The 26,272-nt window shown below is 60.0% G+C and overlaps 6 protein-coding genes across 6 annotated transcripts; 4 read left to right on the top strand and 2 right to left on the bottom strand.

Moving 5' to 3' along the window:
- Positions 1-213: 213 nt before the first annotated feature.
- On the bottom strand, positions 214-3,859 carry UV8b_06114 (uncharacterized protein; the record flags this gene model as incomplete). The annotated part of the gene is made up of 3 exons (XM_043143611.1): positions 214-642; positions 740-3,534; positions 3,679-3,859. 3 exons carry the CDS (start codon positions 3,857-3,859, stop codon positions 214-216), a joined length of 3,405 nt encoding a protein of 1,134 aa, XP_042999546.1.
- A 1,835-nt stretch (positions 3,860-5,694) lies between these two features.
- Positions 5,695-6,986, top strand: UV8b_06113 (uncharacterized protein; the record flags this gene model as incomplete). The annotated part of the gene is made up of 2 exons (XM_043143610.1): positions 5,695-5,929; positions 6,052-6,986. 2 exons carry the CDS (start codon positions 5,695-5,697, stop codon positions 6,984-6,986), a joined length of 1,170 nt encoding a protein of 389 aa, XP_042999545.1.
- Positions 6,987-7,392: 406 nt separating this feature from the next.
- Positions 7,393-8,772, bottom strand: UV8b_06112 (uncharacterized protein; the record flags this gene model as incomplete). The annotated part of the gene is made up of 3 exons (XM_043143609.1): positions 7,393-7,598; positions 7,854-8,303; positions 8,499-8,772. 3 exons carry the CDS (start codon positions 8,770-8,772, stop codon positions 7,393-7,395), a joined length of 930 nt encoding a protein of 309 aa, XP_042999544.1.
- A 4,640-nt stretch (positions 8,773-13,412) lies between these two features.
- Positions 13,413-16,335, top strand: UV8b_06111 (uncharacterized protein; the record flags this gene model as incomplete). Its single annotated transcript, XM_043143608.1, has 2 exons — positions 13,413-15,209; positions 15,298-16,335. 2 exons carry the CDS (start codon positions 13,413-13,415, stop codon positions 16,333-16,335), a joined length of 2,835 nt encoding a protein of 944 aa, XP_042999543.1.
- A 2,230-nt stretch (positions 16,336-18,565) lies between these two features.
- UV8b_06110 (uncharacterized protein) lies at positions 18,566-21,691 on the top strand (the record flags this gene model as incomplete). The annotated part of the gene is made up of 1 exon (XM_043143607.1): positions 18,566-21,691. One exon carries the CDS (start codon positions 18,566-18,568, stop codon positions 21,689-21,691), a length of 3,126 nt encoding a protein of 1,041 aa, XP_042999542.1.
- A 1,106-nt stretch (positions 21,692-22,797) lies between these two features.
- On the top strand, positions 22,798-25,730 carry UV8b_06109 (uncharacterized protein; the record flags this gene model as incomplete). The annotated part of the gene is made up of 3 exons (XM_043143606.1): positions 22,798-22,901; positions 22,986-24,947; positions 25,124-25,730. The coding sequence occupies 3 exons, from the start codon at positions 22,798-22,800 to the stop codon at positions 25,728-25,730; spliced, it is 2,673 nt and encodes an 890-aa protein (XP_042999541.1).
- Positions 25,731-26,272: the final 542 nt, after the last annotated feature.

Below are 26,272 nucleotides of genomic sequence, written 5' to 3'. Positions count from 1 at the left end.
GTGCGGCCTTTTGATAAAACTTGATGATGAAAAACATACGCTTCACGTGTTGCAGCATGCTGATGCAAATTGTACTCGTCCACCAAGACTTGGGAAAACAAACAACAGAGAGAAGAAAAAGGAAAAAAGGAAAGAAAAAAATCCACACACACACACACACACACACATACACACAGAGAGAGAGAGCGAGAGAGAGAGTGAGGACCCCTGTCGTCACACTTGGTAGGCCCGCCCGCTGCTCAGTTGCCCAATCGTCTTGAAACTCTGGTACTCTCCATCAGACCCCATTACGTCAAACCGCTGCAGCCCCATGACGGCAGTCGTAAACCCGCTAAAGTAGAAGCCTATCACGACGACAAAGTACGTCAAGACGAGAATGCTGCCCTTGAAGTAGTTGCTCTTGCCTTCGCCGTAGACGTAGCTCAGCAAGAAGACGCACAAAATCACAGTCACCATGTCCCACTGCGGGAACAGCAGCGAAAAGGTGTAGTTGCTCGGGTCGCCGCCGCTCGGCACGTTGGGCCACAGGGCCGAGAAGAGAACCAGGGCGGGGATCTGCAGCAGGCAGACCTGCAGCGCGTAGGCCGAGCCGATTTCCATGGAGAGAGCAATGTTGCCGTTCATGGCAAAGGAGATGGCGTTCTAGAGGAAGTCGGAGGAGTTAGCAAAAATCAGAATCAAAACGGTCAGCGAACGTGCCGCCAAGAGAGGAGGAGACTGGGGAGCAATGGCGCCCTACCAAAAACTCCGTCGTGTTGGGGACTAGAGCAAACAAGGTGATTCCGAGGAACTTTTGGTCAATCGAGAAACTCTCCAGCACAACGTCCACCGTGTCCACCAAAATCTCGGCAATGACGGCATACAGGACCGTGGCACCCAAGAGGATAATCGCACTCTTGGCCCGTCCCCAGTTTGGCGCGTCGTGTCCACCGTGACCCCCGGCGTGAGCCGTTGCCGTCTCTCCGCCTGCCGTGGCGGCGTCGTCCGCGTGAGGAGCGTGGTGGCGGATGCTTCCGTGGTGCCCGGGGGTGGCGGATAGCTTCCGTAGCCGGTCTCGTTCTCGGTCTCGTTCTCGAGTCGCCAGTGTGGCGGCCGTGGCGGCCGTGGCGGCAGCAATCTGGGCGACTTCGCGCGCGAGCAGGGTGTTGTCCGCCTGGCTGAGGCCTGGAACATTGATGGTCGACCGGAGGCAGTCTCCGCCACCTTTGGGGGGGACCACGTGGGGCGTCGCAGGCATGCCGTTGGTGCTCGCGTCTTGGTTGACCACAGAAGTCTGCCGACTGACTTCCTCGGAGCGTGGCTGCAGTCCGACTTGCTTGAGAGACTGCCCCAGGATGCGCTTGTAGAGGTGAGACTCGCGAATGTCGGTTGCCGTGGTCTCGGCGGCCGAGGGTTGCGAGCTTCTGACGACGGACGAGTGGAGCTGCTCTTCTTGCCGCTTCTCCTCGACTTCTGCATTCCAAATGACGGCGGCGTGCGTTCGCAGGGTGAACCAGAGGCCGATGAGGTACGAGAAGAAGAGCATTGCGGCCGCCAGATAGCAGTAAGGTCGCACGGCTTCCAGGTAGAAGCGATCGTCGAGCGCCGGAGCTTGAGAAAAGTAGCACCGGCGGCAGTCGCGGTAGTCACCGCCGAGGCTGCTGCCAGCTCCAGCTCCAGCTCCAGCTCCACCAGGGCCCGAGTCTTCGCAGCCCGTACAGCTCAGCTCGTGGGTGCCGTAGATTTGGTAAAACAAGGTCGGGCCAAAAGCACCGACGACGGCAAAGAGCAGCATGGTGGAGGTCACGCCCGCAGACCTGGCGTTGAACCTCTGGGTCTTGCGCTTCAGGGCGCCAAAGCACATGGAAATGCCCGGCAGAAACAGGATGCCGGCGAAAATGCTCCCGACGATGCTGCCCTCGACAAGCTGCCCCTTTCCTTGGCTCAGAGCGACGCAGTAGAGATACACCTCGACGACGGTGGCGAAAAAAGCGTTGACGGCAGCTCCCAGACCCATGGACGACTGGGCCGATATGGACGCCACTGCCTGGCCGATAAAGTAGGCCAGCGGAATGATGGACAAGAGGCCGGCAGTGAAGAGGAAGGCGGGTGAGGTCATGAAACCTTGCCAGTGCAACGTGCGCTCCAACACGGCCCAGTCAAAGATGACGAAGCACACGACGGCCGTGAGGTTGATGAGGAAGATGTTGGTGCCGTCGACAGTGTATTTCCAGTACTTGGACCCCACGGCTCGATAGGTGCAGACTAGGATGGACGAATCGACCGTCTCGTCGCTGCGTATGTAGTCCAGGTGAGACTCGAACGAGAGCGCAAGGGGGTGGCGGCGCAAATGGTCAAACAGGAGAATGGTAACCTTGCCCATGGGAATCCAAAAGACCAGGAGCCAGCAGATGGCCGACGTGGCGATGAGGGAGGGAGAAATCAGGCAATAGAAGAAGACGAAGAAGATGACGCGCCCAATGTTCCACTCGCCTCGGCCAAACATGCGCCTCTTCAGTCGGGGATGTCGGGTGTGATGCATGTCGCGATTTCCACCCCGGCGTCCCCTACCCAGGAGGCTCTCCGCCTCGCTGCGCTCCGAGTCGATGCTGCGCCGAGACCGTCCGACAATGGATCGGTTGCGGTCCGGGCCAAAGAAGAGTCGCCCGTACTCCAAGTCGCCATTCTGCCACTGCTCATACTCGGCCATGCTGCGCCCTTCGTCCTGATCCTCATGCAGGTACGCCTCATCCTTCTCCAGCCGCACAAACTTGCCAAAGGGATAGAACAGATAGCCGGACAGGCCCCAGAGGACTCGGCCGTACTCCCTGCCGCTCGGAGCGGCCGCGAACAGCAGGCAGACGACCGCACCAAGCGCCGCCAAGCAGGCCATCCACCAACCAAAGATCAAGGTCCACAAGAGGTTGAACACAACGAGCCACTTGCTCACGCGGCCACCTGGTGAGGAGTGGATGTCTGCCTGGGCAAACTTTTGAATGGACCGGTCCTTCTTGTACAACGCAGGCTTCCAGACTCTGATGCCAAACGGGTGCGTCTGGTTGATTGCCTGCTGCCTGTCCTTGAGGGTGAAGCTCTCGGCCTCGCTCATCTCGCCTTCCGAGTCGCCGTCATCATTCTCCTGCAACGACAAGTCGTCGCTAACGACTTGTTCCTCATCTTCCTCGGTGGTGGTGGTGGGGATACCTCCTTGGGAGTCTGTCTTGTCCTCCTCATCGCCGCGACACGACTGTATTCGCGAAAGGGAGATGGGCTGCTGAGACCTTCGACGGGAGGAAATGCCTTGGCGCTCAGCGGCGTCAGCCTCGACCTCGTGGGTATCGTCGTCTGCGGAGAAGACGCCTCCTCGGTGCGGCGTGTTGGACGAGGTCCTTCGCGACAACGGCGGCTTCCGCAACCGAGGGATCGACTTGACTCTGTGGGGGGGCTTCAAACCTGCGCGAGCCGGCAGCGGCGTGCCTTTGGGAGGGGGTCGGTCTTGCGATGATTCGGCTTGCGCGTGGCTGCTACTCGCAGTAGCCGAGTTGCTAATGGTTCCTGCGTATTGCCACCCACGAGGTTAGACAGGCCTGCAACGATGACTATCGGAGTGCAAATCAAGTACGACTATAGCACCAGCTCGTCGGTGCACACGGGGCGGGGGAAAAAAAAAGAAAAAAAAAACCGTCACAACGCGCGTACCGTATCCAGCGCCTTCTGGCCGGTGGCGTACTGTATCGGTGGATTGATAGCTCTCCCCCAAGCCATCGCCGGGACGACTAGTAGAAGCATCGCGTGAATTGTGGCTCGCGTCTGTCGGCGACGTGATGGCTGTGGAGCGACGACCTATTGGCGCGCCATCTGGAGTAGTAGAAGAATCCATGGTTCATGGGCAACGGCACAGCGGCCGCCGAGCATGTGCGTAAAGGAGCGGAGGCAGGAGCGAGCTTTGCTGAGACCAAAGGTTTGAGGCGCTCGCGCGTCTTTGAAGCCGACCAGGTGAAAGACGGGTAGGCTGACGGATGGGCTCGGAAACCTGCTGCTATGCTACAAGTTGCTTATCTGCGTCGACGGGAGTCGGCACCGTGCATATTGATTGACTGTCCCGGGCGGGGGTAGCAGGAACGCGTGGCCGCCTCGAGTGCGATGGCGTGAGGAGAGGATAAAGCAGCACGTCCTGCTGCGAAATGGAAAGGGGCAAATGGATGGGGAGTGCTCCGTACATGAAAAGGTTGTAAAGCAAGCCAAGCACGGCACTTGATCGGCGGAGGAGGGATGATGGGGGTCATGGATGGGTTGGGGGTTGATGGAGATGGGGGGATCGACGATGCAGCTTGAGTGGGGAAGCGCAAGGCAAGGGCGAAGCAAAAGGAGGCCTGGCCTGGCCTGGCCTGGCGTGCTCGAGAATCCAGGCCTGGCCACCAGGACTGAACTGAACCCACCAGACTGTGATGTGATGTACGGAGTACCAGGAGGTACGTGTACTTTGCGCGTATCGAGTCAATTGCTGTCGAGTTCAAATTCAAAACAAGGGAGGGCAGCAGCAGCAGCAGGAGCAGGAGCAGGAGCAGGAGCACCGCTGTACTGACGAGTACCTGAGGCTACCCCTAGGCTCTAGCGCGGCGCGGGAGTGGCCAGGCGAACGAACACACATAACGTGCCACATGGGCTGCCATTTTGATCAGCACCCATGACTTGACTGGCTGGTTCCAGCCCAGACTTGTTCTTGGCTGTGTCCTGCGAGATCATCTCCCACGGCCAATTGTCGACTCGTAGCTTCCAGCTTGCAGCCTGCACCCTGCGCCATGTCAGTTGGCACCCGCAACGGCAATGCCGCATTCTACGGAGTATGACGGGTTGGGTCTGGTTGGTCCTCGTCATCCACCACCTTCCCCCCCTCTCCTCCCTGTCCAGTGATCCTTTCATCACGTAGGGCATTGGGTCCCGGAGTAGCGAGTCTGGTAGACAGACGGCTGCAGAAACTGGGACGTGGTGAGCGACGGCTGAGGAACCGCGAAAAGCCGTCGACGTTTCTGCATCTTTACCGGCCGCTGCAAGAAAGAAACTGATGTTCACGCCAGCCGCTCCAGCTGTTGCACTAAAATGTACACACCACACAAAGCGCGGCTTTATTAGGTTTTATATTATGCTGCGACACCATCAGTTCCACCAAAAAGTCCGTCAAATCGACAATGGCAGAGACAGACAAGCTGACATGGATCGGTTGACGCCTTTGTATTAGGCACCCGTGCGGGCCGCAACGCCTAGCTTGTATGCAAGTACGGAGTACTCCGCAGCGCTGCCGTACCTTCCTTAGGCTGCCGTACTGCGTACTCCGTGCTGGGTACCTGTTCTGCGTCCCAGGGCAGAACGGGCTTCCGGACCGGGTACACCTTTGTCCGAGCTCAGCGGCCGACTTCCCGTGCTGCTTGCAAGACCACGCTGCATGCATGCAGCCTTGTCAAGCTTCAATTCGCACCATCAGCACCCATTCACCCCAAGCTGCTCCAGGCATCAATCAGCACATCGCCAACCGAGGATCCAAGACCCAAGACCCAAGACTGCCCGCCCGGCCCGACCAGATCCCGCCCCCATAGCCAATACCTGCGCCCCGGCGCAGACACACCTTTTGCGTTTCCTGCGGAGAACAACCCCCTCTCATCCCCTTTCGCGTCACAGCATCACACACAAGTTTCGCTTGCAGCACCGCCCGCTGCCATGGCGCTCGACGAGTACTACCACAACAAAATCGAGGCCATGAAGCTGGAGATCCTCAAGGGACAGGCCGCTCTCCGACGTCTCGAAGCACAGCGCAACGACTACAACTCGCGCGTGCGATTACTCAGAGAAGAGCTGGGCCTGCTGCAGCAACCAGGCTCCTATGTCGGCGAGGTCGTCAAGGTCATGGGCACTAAGAAGGTCCTCGTCAAGGTGCATCCCGAAGGCAAATACGGTATGGAAACCCGCAAACTCTGGCTGGCAAACCCCTCCGCCCCCCTCCGCCCCATCCTGCCTCGGTGTTGGCCCGGAAAACACGATGTAGCTGACGCTGACTGTTGTGCTCTTCCCCCGCAGTTGTCGACGTCTCTGACAATGTCGACGTCAGCAAATTGACGGCCGGGAAGCGCGTCACCCTCCTCTCAGACAGCTACAAGCTGGAAAAGCTGCTGCCATCCTCGGTCGACCCCCTCGTCTCCCTCATGATGGTCGAAAAGGTGCCCGACAGCACGTACGACATGATCGGGGGGCTGGACCAGCAGATCAAGGAAATCAAAGAAGTCATCGAGCTCGGTCTCAAGCACCCCGAGCTGTTCGAGTCCCTCGGCATCGCCCAACCCAAGGGCGTCCTTCTGTACGGCCCCCCCGGCACGGGCAAAACCCTTCTCGCCCGAGCCGTCGCCCACCACACCGCCTGCAAGTTCATCCGCGTATCCGGGTCGGAACTGGTGCAAAAGTACATAGGAGAAGGCTCCCGCATGGTTCGCGAGCTCTTCATCATGGCCCGTGAGCACGCGCCGTCCATCATCTTCATGGACGAGATCGACTCCATCGGCTCCTCTCGCGTGGAGGGCTCCTCAGGGGGCGACTCGGAAGTCCAGCGCACCATGCTGGAGCTCCTCAACCAGCTGGACGGCTTCGAGCCCACCAAGAACATCAAGATCATCATGGCGACCAACCGGCTGGACATTCTGGACCCCGCCCTCCTGCGACCCGGTCGCATCGACAGGAAGATTGAGTTCCCCCCGCCGAGCATCGAGGCCAGAGCGGATATCTTGAGGATCCACAGCCGCAAAATGAACCTCACCCGAGGCATCAACCTGACCAAGATTGCCGAGAAGATGAACGGGTGCTCTGGCGCCGAGCTGAAGGGCGTCTGCACCGAGGCGGGCATGTACGCTCTGCGCGAGAGGCGAGTCCACGTCACGCAGGAGGATTTCGAGCTCGCCACCGCCAAGGTTCTGAACAAGCATGATGACAAGGAGGTTTCGCTGGGCAAGCTGTGGAAGTAGACAAAGAGAAAGCCGGGTTGCGCTTATGGCTATGCTTGCCTGGATGGTGGGATCCCCTCGGCCCGGTCCAGGTGTAGATGCGTGGGATGGCATTTGTAGGGACCGCAATGTACCATTTATGCATGCCGTGCTTCTGGCGTCTTGTTCACGCTGTCATGTCATGTCATGTCATGTCATGTCACTGTGCATGTCACGAATCGAGGGGCCACCGAGCGGACTCGCACCCTCTTGATGCAGCCAAGAGCCTTTCAATCCAACAATGTGACGCAGAGGCGTGCAACCATGTGTATGCAGCACACGGTGTCCCCTCCTCACCCTATCCCGAAAGCACCCTTTTTTCGCATTCTTTGGACGCTTTCATATCTACATGCCGTGATCATTGGTCTTTTTTTTTTTTTTTTTTGCCTCATCTCTTCTCCCCCTCGGGTGATACCACGCCATGCATGCCCCTGTAGCTGGCCACCTGCGCCGGTTTCCACCCATGCTTGGCCAAGAGGTGCCCATCCTCGAGCCGGCAGACCTGGACGTGTAGCGGACGGCAGCACTTGACCATTTCCTTCACGTTGTCGCTTCCGAAACCCCATGCCGAGAGGTCGCCGCCGGGACAGGTGCCTTTTTCCGGTCAGACGTTTGTGCGTGGCGGGGGGTGATGGGTTTACGTTGGGATGGATATCGAGGGGATAAGAGGATGGAAGATGGATGCGAAAGAGAACAAGGAAATAAAGGTGAAAACAAATAAACAAATAATAAAATAATAAAATAATACAAAAGAAAGAGAAAAAAAAAAAGAGAAAAAAGAAGAGAGGGAAAAAAAAAAAAAAAAGAGTCAACAGCAACATCAAAGGGACAAGCGTGGGTCAAACTCACTCAAAGCCATCAACAGGTCCTGCTCCGCCAAAAACTCCACGCAGTCGCCCGCCTGCGCCGGGCACGGATTCATAAAGTACCGCCCTCGCTCATCCAGCCCCGTCACCTGGAAGAGGTTCAGCACGTCGTGGACGTCCGACTCGACGAGCCCGAAGCGCTGCACCGCGCGCGTCAGGTTCGAGTGGCAGTGGTAGTCGTACTGGTCGCCCGTGAGGAGGGCGCCGACGTACGGGTCACACCGCGTGCCGAGCAGGTCGTGGACGCGGCCGCCGTGGCGGTCGACGCCGTACCAGGCCAGGCTGTCGTGCACCATGGTGGCCAGCGGCCTCATGTACGGCAGGCACGACCACAGGCGGTGGTGCGTGCTGACGTGCGAGGCGTGAAGCTGCTTGGTGCGGCCGGCCCAGAAGCGCTCGCGGGGGTTGTGCCGGTTCCAGATGTTGAGATCGCCTTGGGGCGAGAGCGGGTTAGGATCTCGTCAGCGCTGTGCGTTTCCTTTTCAACGTAACGGATGGGGGGGGGGGGGGGGGGGGGGGTATTATCTGCTTTTCTTTATCTATTCATTTTGAACGGCCCCCCTCCCCCTCCCCCATTTTTTTTTCTTTTTGCTTGGTGATGATGCGGTTTCTGCGCATCCCTACGTACCGACTTGGGGCCCCTCGGGCGTGCTGATTCGTATGATTGACCCGGCGGGAGCTTCCCACGCTCTGCCTGAGCGGGCGGGGATGGTAAACTCTTCGATGAGGACCCTGGGAGCTTGCTGGAAGGCGGTATACGCGGCTTTGTCGACGGTGAGTGGTGAGCCAGCCGGTGCGGCGTAAGCTGGTGGCGCTTTGGGCAGCTTGTCTCTGGCTTGCAGCCGAGCCTCATCAATGCCTGCTTGGGGCCGGGCCTGGGGCATGATGCTGGATTGCTTCATGTTGGTTGCCGGCCGACAGGCCATGTTCTTTGCTTTCTTCTCGTGCTTGTTTGCGGGGGGGGGGGAAGGAGGTGAGAGACGTCGGCCGTTGTCGCACGCTGGCTTCCGGCTGCCGGGGCTATTGTGAAGCTCCGGTCGGAAAATCACCCCCTTCGCTTGATTGAACGACTGCACATGGGAAGCCGGGATCGTGGGAGCTGTCGGGTTCAATCGCAGGAAAAAGATGTCCGGTCGGCAGCGTCGTCCCTCAGCGCGGCACGCGCGGCTTCCAGAGTTGATCACCATCGGTCAAGCGTCTCTGCGGCAGGCAGCACCTGGATAACTTGCAGATATGCATAAAGTGCGGGGGGGCAGCCAAGTCCAGATCCTCTCGTGGCTGCGCCCCGAAGCGACGTACGGAGTATGCCATGGCGAGTCTGGGGATATACTCACTCTAGCTGGGGTTCTGATCTGATCCCTGCTTGCACACACACCAAGACTGGACTCGGCGGGCAGCATCAACGAGCACATCAACGAGCACACCGTCACGACAAGGCATGCGGTTCTTATTCCAGAGTCCAGAACAACCGAGGCCTGCTTCCCAACGGGGTAAGCGAGCGCCAGGCTAGAGGAAATTCACCCGGCGGTCGGGTCCCCAAGGCCAAAGCTCTCTCTCTCTCTCTCTCTCTCTTTCTTGTTGGTTCTCGATGCGTCCGAGTGGCGATGGGGCGGCAATTTCCGAGCGGGTTCTACAGGTTCTACACATTGCTGGGAGACCTCCCTTCCTCTGCTGGGATGCAAAACCCAAGCCCAAACCCAAGCCCAGACCAAGCAGGATCAGCAGCAAAGCGCGGCCGGGGCTTCCGACTCGGGCCCGGCTGCGAGAGTCTAGAAGTTTTGATCGGCGCGACGATTCGACGTGATCGGCAAGGCGAGGCTCAGTTGCGGCTGCGGCATGGGACTAATCAATCGCCTGCGGCTTTCTCCCCGCCACCCACGGGGCAGCACGTGTGGCCCACTGGACTGGCGGCTATCCGGGGGACTCGAAACAGTGATAAGCCCAGGTACCAGGGCAAAAAAAAGCGGAATCATGGACGGAGTACGGAGTACGGAGTACTGCTCAGTAGAGCCGTGAGGATGAGCATCAAGTTTTTTTTCTAGGTTGGTGGCGCTGGGGCCAGCGGCTGCACAGACCCCCCTTGCAACTTCTCGACGCATCCTCCCACGTGACGTCATGCAACCAACCAGACAACCAGACAACCAGACAACCAGACAACCAGACAACCAGACAACCCTGCGACAACTTTACCCGTCGCTGCGCTTTGCAGGTCATGTCATGTCATAGCCTTCTCTAGGGCATTGGCATTTGAAAAGAGGCAGGCAGGCGTGTGTGAATTTCCTTCCAGGCTACGGATTACAAGCGATCCAATCAAGTTGCTGGGGAGCAAGAAACGTAGCCAAACACGTGCCTACCTACATAGGTAGGTACCTACCTAAGGTAGTTTTGTTACCCAGCAGACCGTCTTGGGTTTGTTTGGTTCTTGTCATTGAAAGTTGGACGGCAGCTCGTTAGGCCTTGGGAGGGAGGTTCCAGGTACCCAAGGTAGGTGCGTACCGTACCGTACCGTACATACATACCACGCTTCAGCCGTGTCGCCCAGTAACTCGGCACTGTGCACAGCAGAAGCACGGGTCAACTGCCCCGTCAACGTGCCTGGTTCCTTCCAACTGTTTGCTTCGTCTTCAGAGCAGACGGTCCGTCCAGCATCAGCTTCGCGACAAGTTTCGGGATACAGTTCTGCAACACTAGTGTTCAATACAAGTGTTCTTCCCGACGTGCAGACGTGTGTTGGCCCTTGAGGCACCGGTGACCAGACCCAATCGACAACTCTGTTTGGCTTTTACCCAGCAGTATCAATATTTCGGAAGTACATATGTACCTGTAGGCACCCAGGCAAGGACCCCGTTACTTCCTGCTATCATGATAAGACTACCAAGGCCTGCTAAGGCTGTAGCAGGTCAGAGTGGGATACGATACTTGCCTTGGTGCTCGCGTCGGTACCCTGGAGTCCGTACTAGCGTGCAGAGTAAGCGAACTGGAATCGTCCGAGGGTCGAGAGTCGAGCGTCGAGCGTCGAGAGTCGAGACCCCGAGCCGCTTGCCCGCCTGCCAAGTTTCATCATATCGTCGTGGCAAGTCGAGGCAGTGGGGTGCGCTGACAAAGGTTCACCCGCCAACAATGAATGGCCTGCATTGTGCAAGACGTCACGTCACATTCCCTGCAGGGAACCTGGCCGATTCGAGTCCGGACACAACTCCACACTCCACACTCCACACTCCAGAGTCCAGACTTGTCCGGCCCCCGCCGCCTCTGGCATTTGGGCGTCAACTGGTGTGCCATGCGATTCGCCATTTGCCATTTGCCATTTGCCGTTTGCCATTTGCCAGCGATTCTTTCCGAAATGGTCTGCGATTGACACTGGAAATCATCCGCTTTGCTGCTCCACGACTTGTCTTCAATGGGAATAGTTGCCTGGGCCGCCTCAAAAGGTATTCAGGGCCGGAGAATAGAAGCTGGTTGTGGTTCCTGGTGACAGTCACGCCACCTTCCTCGTCAGCTCCGACATGACATGACACAGCAGACATACATACCTATACCTACCTGTTACAGACCTCTCGCTGACAGGTATAGGTATTCTGTGCGGCCTCACCGTGCCGTTGACGTTGAGCCAAACACCATCCCCAGAGTCAGGATGGCGCGCGTAGGAAGTCAAGACTCTCAAAGACCCCTTCCCTTTGCGACACGGACGTCTGCATGGCCAAAGCAAGCAGTCAACAGCTTCAACGAGACACTGACTCTAGCCGGATAAATCTCCGTCGACGGGTGTCTTGAAGCCTTTGGTTTATTTGGGCTTTTGCTCGTAATGTAAACCTTGCCGTCCATCACTGCAATGCGTGTAAAAAACACAGATCATGGCCATTTCCCAATTCAGCAAGCCGGTCTAGGAGAGGCACGGCAATCTCATCTGACGCCCTTGTGCCCCTATTCGGAAGGCTGTCAAGGCTGCCAAGGCCTTCAAGGCCGTCGAGGCCGTCGAGGCCGACACGACCTTATCAGCCGCCCCAGCACGATGCTGTGCTGTGCGTACATGTCGTGCTACAAGGACGCAGTCATGTCCAGTTTCTAAGCTGGTCCCCGCAGAAGACGAGGTGACGTTCCGTAAGCTCTGGAAGCACTGATTACTTTGCAGATGCCGACTGGTCTCGAACACCCATGGCATAGCTAGCTGTCGTCCAAAAGCGCGCGCATCACCAGCATTGGGGGGTTCCGCAGTGGGCAGCCTTTGCCTCTTCTTTTGACTCGTGTTTTGTCGTGATGAATTTGGAACAGGTTACGCCGAGAAAAGGACGAGATGAACCTCTCGGTGGTTTCGTTTCACCCAAGCGCCAGCACATATGTAGGTATTTACATTAGGTAGGTGCTCCGTACCGAACCCAAGGTGCCAAAGTCTCGACCTTGCCCAACAGTTCGCCAGTTCGAGATGACTAACCAACCACTGCGTCACTGGTCTATCGGTGATTTTCCCCTTTTTGGCTTGCCGTTTCTTTTCGGGGTCGCCAACAGTTGAGTCAAGGCCTGGGGCCGTCAAAGGGACCAGACCAGACCAGACCAGACTGGAGAGACTGGAGCAAGTCAATTGTCCAACCGGTTGAGCCTGGCCTTGAGGCTCCCAACTTGCCCTCGTTCCTGCCAGGCTCAAGCCACCAGACAAGTCTCCTTCAATGTTCCTTCTCGCTTGCTCCGATGTCCTGTTGATGGGAGGATCGCATTGATTGATTCGTGCGTGATTCGTGCGGCTAAGTCGCCCACATTCTGGATTGCCATGGACTGACGGGCTTTCCCCATCCAAACGGAGACAGGAGGCACAGGAGGCTCTTTCGTGGGTCCCGAGTGGTTTCGTAGCGCCGTCCCGCCCGACGCCTCTACAGTCCTGACTCCTGCATGTGGACTCCTTGAGCTTGTCGCCGCGCTAAGACGCCACAGGGTGGTTCGATGCGTCACCCAGCCCACCCACACCTGGCACCTTCCCTCTCCTGGTCCTGGTCCTGGTCCTGGTCCTGGTCCTGGTCCTGCCTCTTGTCATCTGTTTAGGAGGTAGGAGGTAGGTTAGGTACCTAAGGTAGGTACCCCAGTCAGGGTCCTACTCCGTACTCCGTACTCCGTACACGTTTTCTGTCAAGACCTTTACCGCCACTCCCACTTTTTACCTTGGGGGGGTATTTGACTGACTGGCTGCGCATGGGACATTAGCCCAGCCAACCTCGACATTCTTCATTCTTCATTTTTTCATTCTTCTTTCGTCCTTTGTCCTTCGTCCTTCGTCCTTCCTTCCTTCCTTCCTTGTCCCCCATTCAGCCTCGTGCTCGGTCGATCAAAGGCACCGTCCTCTTCCTCCTTGCCTCGAGCCAACGCCGTTGCTCCCCTCTTGTGCATTGCCACCCTCCAACCACCCGCTGACGCCACTCGAAAAATCCCTTCACGCGCAATCAGCCATGACTTCATAGTTCGCCATCCGACCTGGAATCTCGGTTTTTCCGCGCTCCAGACGGGTGCATGCCGTCTGCTCAGGCGAAACGAAACAATCCTAGATTTCCATTCCATGCCTGACCCTAAACACGGCGCAAGATCGCCGTTGCAGTACAACATGAAGGCTCAGTCGCGCGTCTCCCCCGTCGCATCCAGCCCATATCACCACACCCATTCGTACGGGTCCCGTCCCTACAGGGTCAACAAGTCAACAACTTCACCCGCAACATCGCCCAGAGCCCCCCACTCTGTCGGACAAGATATCCCGCCCATGTTGTCACCGCCCATCAACGCAGAGAATAACCGGGCACCCAGCCCCAACTACTTCGGGCTTGTCGTTGAAACTGGCAGTGATCCCAGAGACTCGTCTGGACTGGCGAACCACAACTGGAGCCCGAGCTCTTCCGTCAAATCATTTGCCGCTGCTCTTCCCAAGCCCGTCACTTTGGACCCGAATGCCGAATTTGAAGCCTTCAAGAAGGCTGCCGATTTCAATAGAGGCAGGTCTCAAGCTGCACCACCGTCCTCGCATCCTGCCCCCGGACGACCTAGACCGCCGAGATGGCACACATTTACGAGCGACTCCGGCTCTGATGCCTCGCTTACCATGTCGATCAGCGTCAAGGGCCGGTCGACCAACAAAGGTGAAATTGATCAGGACAGCCTTCATGACTCTGCGCATGTCTCGTCTGACTCGAAACGCAACTCGGAATCGTCTCTGCGGCCCAACCAAATCACAGGCATGCTGCCATTCGAATCTCCGAAACAGATTGACAGCTCTATGCAAGGTGCTCACCTGTCACGAGAGCTGGTCAACGAATCTCGACTTTCCCTAAGCTTGCCCAAAGTGGAGCCTCCGTCTGCTCAACTCAGTGATGTCACTCGTGCGGTGACTTTGCCTTCGAAGCTGGAGCAGCCTGCACCGGTCATGATGGCGGGAGAACGGTTAAAGGACTTGATGGAAACGGTGGGCTTGGAAAAGTTACTGCTGCTCGATATTCGATCATCCTCGAGCTTTGCGCAATCTCGCATCCGAGGCGCCCTCAACCTGTGCATCCCGACGACCTTGTTGAAGCGCGCCACGTACAACATCCAGAAATTACAACAAACCTTTCAAAGCAGCTCGGCCTCGGAGCGATTCTCCAAGTGGCGTGAGATGGAATGGATCATTGTCTACGATGCACATGCTTCTGACAAGCGTGATGCTGTAACGGCTCAGAATATGGTGAAGAAGTTTACCAACGAAGGCTACGCTGGCAAAACGGCCATTATTCGCGGAGGATTCACAATGATCAGCGCAACGTTCCCCGATATTGTTGACAAACGGATCGGCTCACAGCCATGTGCATCGCAAAGCCCCAAGTCGTCGAAGAACGCAGGAAGCCTCGCCGCCGTCATTGGCGGTGTTGGCCTCCCGACTTTGCAAAATGATGATAATCCCTTCTTTGCAAACATTAGGCAGAACATTGATCTTGCGGATGGTGTGGGCCAGTATGACGTCGCACGGCCACGGGACCTGCAATCCCCTCTGATCCCCAAGTGGATGCGCGAGGCATCATCAGAAGCTGATCACGGAAGGAAAGTTTCCAAAAAGTTTCTGAACATTGAGCTGGATGAGCAGTCACGCATGCGCGCTGCTTACGCCGCCTTTAATCCCAAGCTGAAACAGGAATGCAAGTTTCAGCTCTCAGGTGTCGAGATGGGAACCAAGAACCGGTACAAGGACATTTTGCCCTTTGAACACGCGCGAGTTCGTCTGCGGGAGGCTGGCAACAAGTCATGCGACTATGTCAACGCCAGCCACCTATCCGCGTCGAGGAGCAACAAGCGATATATCGCCTCCCAGGGTCCGTTGCCGGCCACGTTTGAGGTAAGTCATGCTTTTGCAGACCATGTCCGCTGTCGGGGCCGTGCCTTGAGACTCGAGCCGAACCTGCTAAAACTGCTTGCTTCATCAGGACTTTTGGTCAGTCATTTGGGAGCAAGACGTACGTGTTATCGTCATGTTGACTGCCGAGAGCGAAGGCGGGCAGCTCAAGTGCCACCCTTACTGGAAAGGAAGGGATTTTGGTCCACTCAAGTTGAAGGCATTGTCGGAAAAGAAGGCCTCTCTGGACCTTGACAAGCACCGATCGCAATCGAACTTTTCCCCGCCATCCGCGACTTCTACCGAGAGCGGGCGTAGAAGAGCAAACACGACAAGCAGTTTCCAGTGTGTGCCCCAAGCTACTCCGGAGCCCGGCGGCAAAGACACGCCGCACGTGACGATTCGAAAGTTTGCTCTGTCCCATGCGGCGCATCCGTTTGCTCCCATGCGAGAGATTACTCACCTACATTTTTCGGCGTGGCCAGACTTTGGAACCCCCGCTCAGCCTGGTCACCTGCTAGCCCTGGTGGAGTTGGCCAACGTGATGCAGCGGGCTGCGATGCCGGTTGAGACGTCGGCCATTGTTGGCTGCAAGGCGCCGATGACGGACTCGGTCGTTCCGGCTACCTGGTACGACGAGCCAGAACAAGATGGCAACTCGCGGCCGATGCTTGTGCACTGCTCCGCTGGTTGCGGAAGGACGGGGGCCTTTTGCACAGTCGACAGCGTCATCGACATGCTGAAGCGTCAACGACGGGCCAATGTAGCCTCGTCAAGATGTCGAGACAAGGACGGGGATGTATCGATGATGGACGAGCCCGTTTCCCCTACGACGCACCGGGGTCATGCGTCTCCAGGCTTTTTCGATAGGGGTCAGGGTGGACATAATTTTCAGACGTGGGAGTCGTCGGAGATTGACACCAGCTGGCTACACAGCGGTGACGTTGACCTGATACAAAAGACGGTGCAGGAATTCAGAGAGCAGCGACTGAGCATGGTGCAAACACTTCGCCAATACGTGCTCTGTTACGAGACAGTGTTGGAATGGCTGAGCAGGGTGCAGGACAAGGCATCCAACACCGTTGCTGCGCGAGCGCGGAGCGGCAGCCTGAAACAAGTGCGGCACTAGTTGCAACGGGGATATGGGCTCTCTCTCTCGGTCGGGCATTGCAAGGCAATCGAACAACCGGAATCGAGAGCACCCACCAGGTGCAGCAGGTGCAGCAGATGCAGGGAGAGATGGCAACGGCTGCCGCCGCCACGGGCAAGTGGTGACGGGTGATTCACCACGCAAAAACGAAAATTCTGCCTTGTCCTTATTGGAGTGCTCTGTCGTCTTGTGTGCGTTTTGGTTCCCCCGGCAGGTCACACACGGCCTTTTTTTTTTCCATGGGAGGGCATTGTGGATAGGATGAAGTAACATTTGGAGCACACGCATCCCGGCGTAAATACAGCCGAGGCTATGGGAACGGCGTTTGGGGTGCCTTGGATGGGAGGGGGGGGGGATGAGAAGATTCGGTTTGGGCTTTGGGTTGTATTCATTCTGAAGCGTGGCCAGCAAAAATAGACCGGATGGTTTAATGACGGGACGGGGGATGACTAAATCGGCTCGGATTCTGTAGCCAGGGGCAAATTATGCCGAGTGGCTCTGCCACCGCGCTGTGGGAAGTTGGGGATTCTTCGTAGACTTGAGAATATGATTTTCGACATGCTGCTACCGTTGACGGCAAAAGTTGTGTTGATGCGTTGATGATGGTGCGGATCAGGGAAACAAACTAGCAAGGAATCAAAACCGACCAGGGGACGTGCTGATGAGTAGGTATGTATCAGGTGACGGAGTACGGAGTACGTATGTATTGACCAGACCCCACCAGACTGGCGTTGGGCAGTCAGCCAGGGCCAGTGCCAGGGCCAGTGCCAGTGTGACTTATTGGGATGGTGCCATGTGGAAGGTGGAAGGTGCCCCGCTTTTGCGAAACCGGAAGCTTCTAGAGACGTTCTGGAGGACGGGCAGACTGACGTCGGCAGAACGCAGTGTTGACACTGTCGAGTACGGAGGACGGGTGCGATGCGATTTGGCAAGAAAAGGGATCCACGGGGGTTGTCGGTACGTCTGCAATGGAAAGCATGGCAAGCTTGGAAAGTAACTCGACACTCCGTACTCGATAGTCGAGTTCATATGCTGACACTTGGGTACGGAGTACGGAGTAGTGGTTTCGGCATCGACTTGGTCATCAGATGACGGCCGGCTGGAGCAGCCCCCCTCCCTGCCCCCCTCGCTGCCCACCAATCACGCCTCGCAGCTTCCTCGCAGCTTCCTCCATGTCTGTCAGCCCCCCCTCTGGCCCATCCGACCATCCAGTCGTCGAGTCTTGACCGACCCATCCCACAGAATCCTTACTTTTACGCGGCGAAAACCCCCCCTTCCCCTCCGCTGCAGCGGCTGACCCGATCGAATCACGAATCAACAGGCGCGCACCGAAACCAGCACAGACTTGTCTTGTCTGGTCAACTGGGTGCGTCCAAGTCCAAAGTCGCCCCCCCCCCCAAATCCCGCCACCCGCCGCAACCGTCAATCTGGTCGCCGCCGATTCCCGTTGGCCCCCCCCCCCTGCGCGCCCCGACGAATGAGACTCGCCTCGCCGCCGTGCGTATTTTTGACTTCGTGTTAAGTTTTCCGCGAGCGGCGCCGAAACCGTGCCCATTTGCGTTCGCATGCTAAAGAGGGGGGGGTGGTGGGCCAGTTGCCGTTCTCCAAGTCTGGGTGGTGTTTGTTGCTTCCTTTTCGTTCCGTCAACAGCTGTTGCTGCATCATTTCTACTCGGCAGCACTACTCTGGAACAGAATTGGGCGTCAGTGTGCGAGCTGATGGATCGCCTTTCGCATGCCAGGTAGGAAGATTTTTTTGGTTGATTCGGAATTTTTTTTTTTTTTTTTTTGGCCGCCATCAGACGAAGCATTCGCCGCCGCAGCCGCAGCCGCCGCCGCAGCCCGCTTGTTTCTCAAACCTACACAGAAGCCACGAAGCCACCACGAGACTACGATACCCATATTTGATGCCCTATTGAAAGTCGTGCATCTTTCTCCTGGTTACAGGTCTACCAGCGGTAACCCTGTTGATCGTTGATCAAAAATTTCTCCCCTTTGTTGCTCCGTGCGTCGTCGCCTACCCGCCCGCCGCTTCTGACTCGTCGTCGCCGCCTTCACGCTACGCTGACGGCCGTCGCCCGCAACCTGTCTCATCTCCCCTGGTTGCGAATGCCCGCTCGACTGATTTACTTCTCCCCAAGCCCGACCTCCGCCCGCTGTCTTCCGCACTGCACAGCACTGTGCATGCGAGAGAGACGGAGAGAGTCATGATGCGTCCTCCATCTCCCCATCTTACAGACCCGACCCGCACCATCCAAGAATCGGACGCCTCTGTTTCCTCGGACGATGCGACCAACATGGATCTTGATCTCGCTCTGCCACCGCCCGATGACGACGTGCTGAACGAGCAGCATCACAGGATATACGCGCCGCCTCCGCGGGTCGCTGCTCGCTTCTACCGACCGTCGCAGGCCCGTCGTCAGAGCTCTGCTGCTTCGTCGCGGCGCAATTCCTTCTCCTCGGCGCATTCGCGCTGCTCTTCCGTCCAGCACGCCAGTGCGCGCAATGCCGCCGACAACGGCCAGAGCAAGTACGTCGCGCAGCATCTTCGACGGGCGTCCTTCCTGGAGGACCGCCGCGCTCGCCTTGCCGACAGGGCGGCTCACGCCGAAAAAGTGCGGCTCCGCGCTGCCCTGGCCAAGGCGGCGCCGCGTGGCCCGACGGCGTCGGAAGAGCGCGCCCTGGCCGCGCAGCAAGCCAGGGAGCGCAACCTCGCCGAGATTGTGGCGACTTGCGCCGAGGAGGTTCGAAAGGCAAAACTGGTGGCCGAGCTCACCAAGGAGAGAAGAGAGCAGGAAATCGCCAAGATGCGTGCCCAGATCGAGGAGCGCATGGCCGAGGCGGAGAGGAGGAGGGAGGAGCTGCTCAGTAAAAACGCGACGAAACGCTCTCGCGGCCAGAGCGTCGCAGCAGCCAGGAGGACGGGCGACGACGCGCCGTCGCAGACCAAGGAAGGGGGGGGGGAGGAGGAGCAGGAGCAGGAGGAGGAGGAGGCCACGAAACCCAGCTTGACCGAGGACGCTGCTGCCGCACGCATCCAAGGCTGGTGGCGCGGACGCACTCGGAGGTTGGTTACGCTCACGTTCAACGCCCTGGGTCTGTCTGTGGACGGCATCAGAGACACATTGTTTGACACGGTCGTGCAACTGCTGGCGCAAGAGGATGTCCTCGTCGTCACGGCGAGGCTCCTGAGGATCTGCGGCTTGCGAGAAGGCGACCCTGCGTCGGTGGCGGAGATGGCTGCCGTCCGCACGTTCCTGAGCGCTTTCCTCATCCTCGGCCACCCCAACCAGGTGCTGAGCAACAAGCATGACGAGAGGGACGAGGCAGAGGCCGGGGCGGGCGACGCTCTGGGGGCCCATCGATTGCCCATCGCGGATCTGGCAAACCCGCAGCTCCGGGACCTGGTCGGCAAAGCAAAGGACCTGCTCGTCTGCTTCGAGAACATACTGGCGCGGCTGACGGCGTCGAACCGGTACACCTGCCCCCCCGCGCTGAGGGACGCGCTGCCCGAATCGTACGCCGTCTTTTACAACGCCTTCATCGCCTGGAAGTCGAGGGACTCGGACGCCCTGATCGAGGTGATGCTGATGCAGTTTGTGGAGCTCGACGCCATTTTCCACACGGTCAAGGACGCGACAGACGATGCCGCGGCTGCCCTGTACCGCCAGAGCATCCAAGACAGCCAGCTCATGCTGGTGGTGCGAATCAAGAAGCTGGCCGGCGCCGAGAGGGGGAAAAGACTCATCTTCAAGGCAGTCAGCGAGGCGAGACGGTCTCGCCGGTCCAAGAAGAAATCCGGGGACACGAAGCCGCGGGTGGTGGCCGAAAGTTCTGCGTGCGGCGGCGGCGACGGCGACGACGACGCTGCCGCCACGGCCACCAGCCTCGTGTCGGCCGAGTCCCACACGCTCATGATGACTCCGCCGGCGACGCCGCCGGGCGGAGGCGACAGGAAGCGGCCGGATGATGCGGCGACGCCCAAGGCGGGGGTGCTGAACGGCTTGCTGCCCGACAACCGGGTGGTGGTGCACGAGCTGGCCATCAATAGGGAGTACCAGATCCCGGCGCCCGAGTATGTCGAGCACAAGGCCGCCCTGGCGCGACCGGTGTACGCAAAGATGCGGGCCGCCGTGGCCAGGAGCGACACGGCGGCCAACTTTGGCTACTTTATGCTCATGGTCGGGTACATCCGGGACAAGCTGCGGCGGCTGCTCAAGCCCGGCAACTCCATGCACAACCTGATTGGCGAGATGCTGGACCCGGAGATGGCCGAGAAGCAGTTCCGGGTGGGCAGCTTCTCGTACGAAAAGTTCTTCTCGGCCATGGGCTCGCTGCTGCCGAAGCTCTGCGCGCCGTTCCGGGACGACGAGGTCAGGGACCTGGTGCAGAACAAGCTCGGGGGCCAGGACCTGATTGACCGCGTCGAGGCGCTCAACGGCTTCATCGACGTCATGATGTGCGACTACATCAACTACCTGCTGAAGACGGCGGCGCCGCGGCTGATCGAGTCGGCGGCGCAGTACGAAGCCAAGCGGTTCGACGCGGACGTTGCGCGAGGGGGGATGGGCCTGGCCGCCGCCGAGGCCGCCTGGCGCTCCGCCCGGGCCAAGGTCACGGCCGAGGCGCAGAAGCGCGACCCGGAGGGCGTCGGCCACGGCAGGCCGACACACGCGTCGCCGCAGCCCACGGCGGCGCGCTTCTACGCCCAGATGCTCGTCGACGTCTTCACGCAGCCGACGCCGGTGCGGGCGGAGCACATCCCCGAGATGCTGCGGCTCGACGGCCAGCGCGTGGCCGACGTGTCGGCGACGGTGCAGCGCATCGTCACCGCGGGCGCCGTGCTCCTGCAGTGCAAGAACCTGCTCAAGCGGGACGTGCGGTCGCCGTGGAAGACCGAGGCCAACCGCATCATGGCCGTGCTCGAGGCCGACCACGCCTCGGCCGAGGCCACCCTGCAGGGCACCATGGCGGCCCTGGAGGCGGGGCGCTCGATGCCGGCGGCGACGCGGGGCCACCTGCGCGCGCTGGTGGCCAAGGTGCTCAAGGCGGGCCGGGAGATGGGGCGGCAGGGCGCGGAGCCGCGCGAGCCGGTGCTGAGGCTGCTGCTGGCCAGGCTGAGGGGCAACATCCTGGCGAGGCTGGCGCCGGGGTCGGCGAGCGACAAGGTCAGGGCGGCCAACGCGGCGGGCGAGAGGCTGGCGAGCCTGGGGCTGTCGGAGTTTGTGGACCGCGTCAGGGGGATAGCCGACCTGCTGGACAAGGTGGGGAGCGTGGACCGGAGCGCGCACGGGGTGTGGTGGGACGCCGTGAGCGCCAAGGTGGAGCAGGAATGAGAGCCCCGGCGTGGATATTGTCATCGGGGGGGGGGGGGGGGGGGATTTTGTTGTTGTCCGGATGCAAGTCTGGGGACGGGATGTCGTCTTTCCCGGCGGGTTCACACTTGGGGCTCACACTTGCGGCTCACGGTTTGCGGCCTGTTTTTTTCTTTCTGCTTCCCTTGGCCCGCTTCTCTTCCTTCCTTTTTTTTTGAAACAGGGCGTTCAGCGACGGGGATGGGGTATACGAAAGCGTTTTCTTGTTGTGCACTGGGTGCTGGCGAGTCGGGCATGGGTTGCCGCGGGCGAGAATCGACTCTGGGTTGCGTCATGGCTGTCTGGCATGCATGCATGCATGCGTGCAGTGCGGTGCGGTGCGGTGCAGTCCGGGGCAGGTATTTACGTATTCAACCGCAAGCACTCTTTTCGATGGGCACTGCTCATTACCCGAAGTCGGCATTTTTCCAGGCCAGCGCGCCTGTGAAGCGTCTCTAGCCGAAGCCGCCAGCACCAACCGTCCATCGTCACCATCACCATCACCGTCACCGTGATGGGCAGGGAAAAGGCGGAAAGTCGACGGGCCGGAACTCGGCTTGTCAGCTGCCCGTCCGCCCCGCTTTGCCGGCTTCCAGCTGCCTCATTGGACCCCAGCACCCCGCCAGCACCTGCGGCACCCCCGCCTGCACCCACCCCGCCCGCTTCAAAGGTCCCTCGTCCCACCGCGGCGAGGCGAGGCTCCAACACGTCGGACGAAATGCACCCGGCTTTCCAGTGCTCGTGTCTCTGGTCGCACGGGACATGCTGACCAGAGCGAGATATTGGGGAAAAGTTTTTCCAGCTGACCGCTTCGTGGGGTTGCCGTTGCCGTTGCCGCTGCCGTTGCCGTTGCCGCTGCCGCTGTCGCTGCCGCTGCCGCGTCTGCTGGGATTGACTCGGCAGAGACTTGGAACCTGGGACGAGCAGCTTGCCCAACCTTTTGCTTCCTCGCCTCAACAACGCCAACGCCAACGCCAACGTCAACGTCAACGTCAATTCCTGGCTCAGGCCAACTCTTCGACCGTTTCCTCTACTACCTCCCCTCTCGATTCTGCTCTGCCCACGCAAGGGCAAGAAATCCCAAAAGGATGACGGACCGCGAGATTCTCCCTGACAATATCAAGCCTGTCCACTACAACCTCTCCCTCCGAGACCTCGACTTCAAGAATTGGACATATCAAGGCACCGTAACGTAACGCTTCCCACCCGGCTCCCGATCTTCCCCCCCGCCCCATGCCTCCCTCGGCTGCTTCCCTCTGCTGACTGCCCTGAGCAGCATCGACGCGGAAATCGTCCGGCCCACCAAGGAACTCGTCATCAACACGCTCGACATCAAGATCAGACATGCCAAGGTTGTTGTTGCGGACCGCCCCGAGGCTCCCTCCCAGGCTGTCGAGTCCACAAACGTCAGCTACGACCCGCGCGCCCAGCGCGCCACCATTGTCTTTGGCCAGGAGCTCGCCGCCCCGGCAAGGGCCTCGGTCGTCGTCGGCTTTGAGGGCGTCCTGAACAACGACATGGCCGGGTTCTACCGCTCCAAGTACAAGCCCGCCGCGCCCGCGTCGCCCTCGGTCCCCCGCGACGACGAGTGGCACTACATGCTCAGCACGCAGTTCGAGTCCTGCGACGCCCGCCGCGCGTTCCCCTGCTTCGACGAGCCCAACCTCAAGGCCACGTTCGACTTTGAGATTGAGGTCCCCGCCGACCAGGTGGCCCTCAGCAACATGCCCGTCCGGGCGTCCAGGCCGACCAGGGACGGGTGGCGGCTGGTCTCGTTCGAGACGTCCCCCGTCATGAGCACCTACCTGCTCGCCTGGGCCGTCGGCGACTTCGAGTACGTCGAGCGGCTGACGGAGCGCCGCTACGACGGCGGCCGGCAGCTCCCCGTGCGCGTCTACACGACGCGCGGGCTCAAGGAGCAGGGCCGGTGGGCCCTGGAGCACGCGCCCAAGTTCATCGACTTCTTCTCCGACATCTTCGGCATCGACTACCCGCTGCCCAAGGCGGACCTGCTGGCCGTGCACGAGTTCACGCACGGGGCCATGGAGAACTGGGGCCTGGTCACGTACCGCACCACGCAGGTGCTCTTTGACGACGAGACGTCCGACGCGCGCTTCAGGAACGCCGTCGCCTACGTCGTCGCCCACGAGCTGGCGCACCAGTGGTTCGGCAACCTCGTCACCATGGACTGGTGGGACGAGCTGTGGCTCAACGAGGGCTTCGCCACCTGGGTCGGCTGGCACGCCGTCGACCACCTGCACCCGGACTGGCAGGTCTGGGCGCAGTTCGCCAACGAGGGCATGGAGGCCGCCTTCCGCCTCGACGGCATCCGCGCCAGCCACCCCATCCACGTGCCCGTGCGCGACGCCCTCGACGTCAACCAGATCTTCGACTCCATCAGCTACCTCAAGGGCTGCTCCGCCATCCGCATGCTGGCCAGCCACCTCGGCGTCGACACCTTCCTCCGCGGCGTCTCCAGCTACCTCAAGGCCCACGCCTACGGCAACGCCAAGACCGACGCCCTGTGGGCCGCCCTCGCCGAGGCTTCCGGCAGGGACGTCGCCGCCCTCATGGGCCCCTGGATCGCCAAGGTCGGCCACCCCGTCGTCACCGTGACCGAGGACGGCCCCGGCCGCATCTCCGTCCGCCAGTCGCGCTTCCTGTCCACCGGCGACGTCGAGCCCGCCGACGACACCACCCTCTGGTGGGTCCCGCTCGGCCTCGAGGGCCAAAGGGGCGGCGGCGGCGGCGGCGGCGGCGTCGCGTCCCTGGAGCGCAGGGAGCAGACGATCCGCGACGTCGACGACGGCTTCTACAAGCTCAACAGCGGCGCCACCGGCTTCTACCGCGTCAACTACCCGCCCGCCCGCCTGGCCAAGCTCAGCACCCAGCTGGGCAGGCTGACCGCCGAGGACAAGATCTCCATTGTCGGCTCCACGGCCGACCTGGCCTTTGCCGGGGACAGCACCACGGCCGCCCTGCTCACCTTTCTGCAGGGCTTCGGCAAGGAGGAGACGCACCCCCTGGTGTGGAACCAGGTGCTCGACTCGGTCGCCTCTGTCAGGTCCGTCTTTGCCGAGGACGACGACATCAGCAAGGGCCTGGACAGGTTTGTGCTGCAGCTCATCCGTGACAAGGTCGGCGAGGTGGGCTGGGAAGCGGCCGACAACGAGGGCTACCTGGACACGATGCTGCGCAAGGCCGTCATCGCCGCCGCCGTGGCTGCCGGGCACGCCGAGTACGTATCTTCCGTCGCGTCTTTCCGTCTCTGTTTTCTCTTTTCTCTCTCTCTCCTCTTTTATTTTTATTTTTATTTTTATTTTACCACTCGTCTTTACTTTTTGCCTCCTTTCTTTATCACCCCCCCCCCCCCCCGTCCAGCACGCACGCAACCTTTTCTAACGCCCCGGCCAGAGTCACCGACGAGGCCGTCGCCCGCTTCAACGCCTGGGCCCGCGACCCCCGCGCCAGCCCCCTCCCCCCCTCGCTCCGCCTGCCCATCTGGCGCGCCGCCGTCAGAGCCGACACGGCCCGCGCCGTCGCCATCCTCAAGAAGGAGTGGTTCACCACCACCTCGGTCGACGGCAAGCTCCTCTGCCTCGGCGCCCTCGCCGCCGCCGAGCGCGAGCCCGCCCTCGCCGCCGTCGTCGCCTTCAACTTCAACGCCGCGCCGCCCAGCGACGCCGTCGGCCCCGCCGACATGCACGTCCTCGGCGCGGGGCTGGCCGCCACCCCGGCCGGCCGCCGCGCCCAGTGGGCCTTCCTCAAGAGCCGCTGGGACGCGTGCGTGGCCAAGCTGGGCAACCCGATCGTGGTGGACCGCTTCGTGCGCGTCAGCCTGGGCGGCTTCACCACCCGCGCCGAGCTGGACGACGTCGAGGGCTTCTTCCGCGGCCGGGACACCAAGAGCTTCGACCGCACGCTCGAGACGGTCAAGGACAGGATCCGCGCGAGGGCGGCCTACAGGCAGCGGGACGAGGGGGCGCTGAGGCAGTGGCTGGTGGAGAACAAGTTCCTGTAGGGGGGATGCGGCTGCGTCTTGTCTTGGCTTGTAGTTCCATGCGCGGTGTCTGCACTTCCACCGTCGTGCTGCCGTGACTTGAGACTCTATTTCTATTCCATCGTCGTCGTGCACGTCTGTCTATTCCATTGCCGCCTTGCACGTCTGTCTCTCTGACCCATCATCACCGTGTTGCTATTACACCTCTGCCCCCCTCTAATTCTATCGCAGCGGTGCTGCTACTGCATGAATATCTCCCTGGTCCATCCTCATTTTGCAGCTCATTACACGTCTGCTCCAATCCCGTCGTCGCTGCGCTGCGCCCATCCATCCACGCCATCCTTCTGCTTTCGCATGCCTGCTCTGCTCCCACCGTTGGCTGCGTTCTCCCTACCGCACGGCGTGCCCCCAAAGTCCACATCACGGGAGCCTCCTCGCCTCGCCGCGCCACGCGGCAGCAGGCATTCATTCGCATCGCCTGCCACGCAGCTGCGGCGAGGCGTCAGTCACGGCGGACACGCGCGGGCACCGGAGCCGGATTCCGGACTCCGGATGCCGGGAGC

Source organism: Ustilaginoidea virens, chromosome 5 (genome assembly GCF_000687475.1).
Source record: "Ustilaginoidea virens chromosome 5, complete sequence".
NCBI classification, from domain to species: Eukaryota; Fungi; Ascomycota; class Sordariomycetes; order Hypocreales; family Clavicipitaceae; genus Ustilaginoidea; species Ustilaginoidea virens.
The sequence above is the reverse complement of the archived record's forward strand: the minus strand, read 5'-3'. Positions and strand labels throughout refer to the sequence as shown.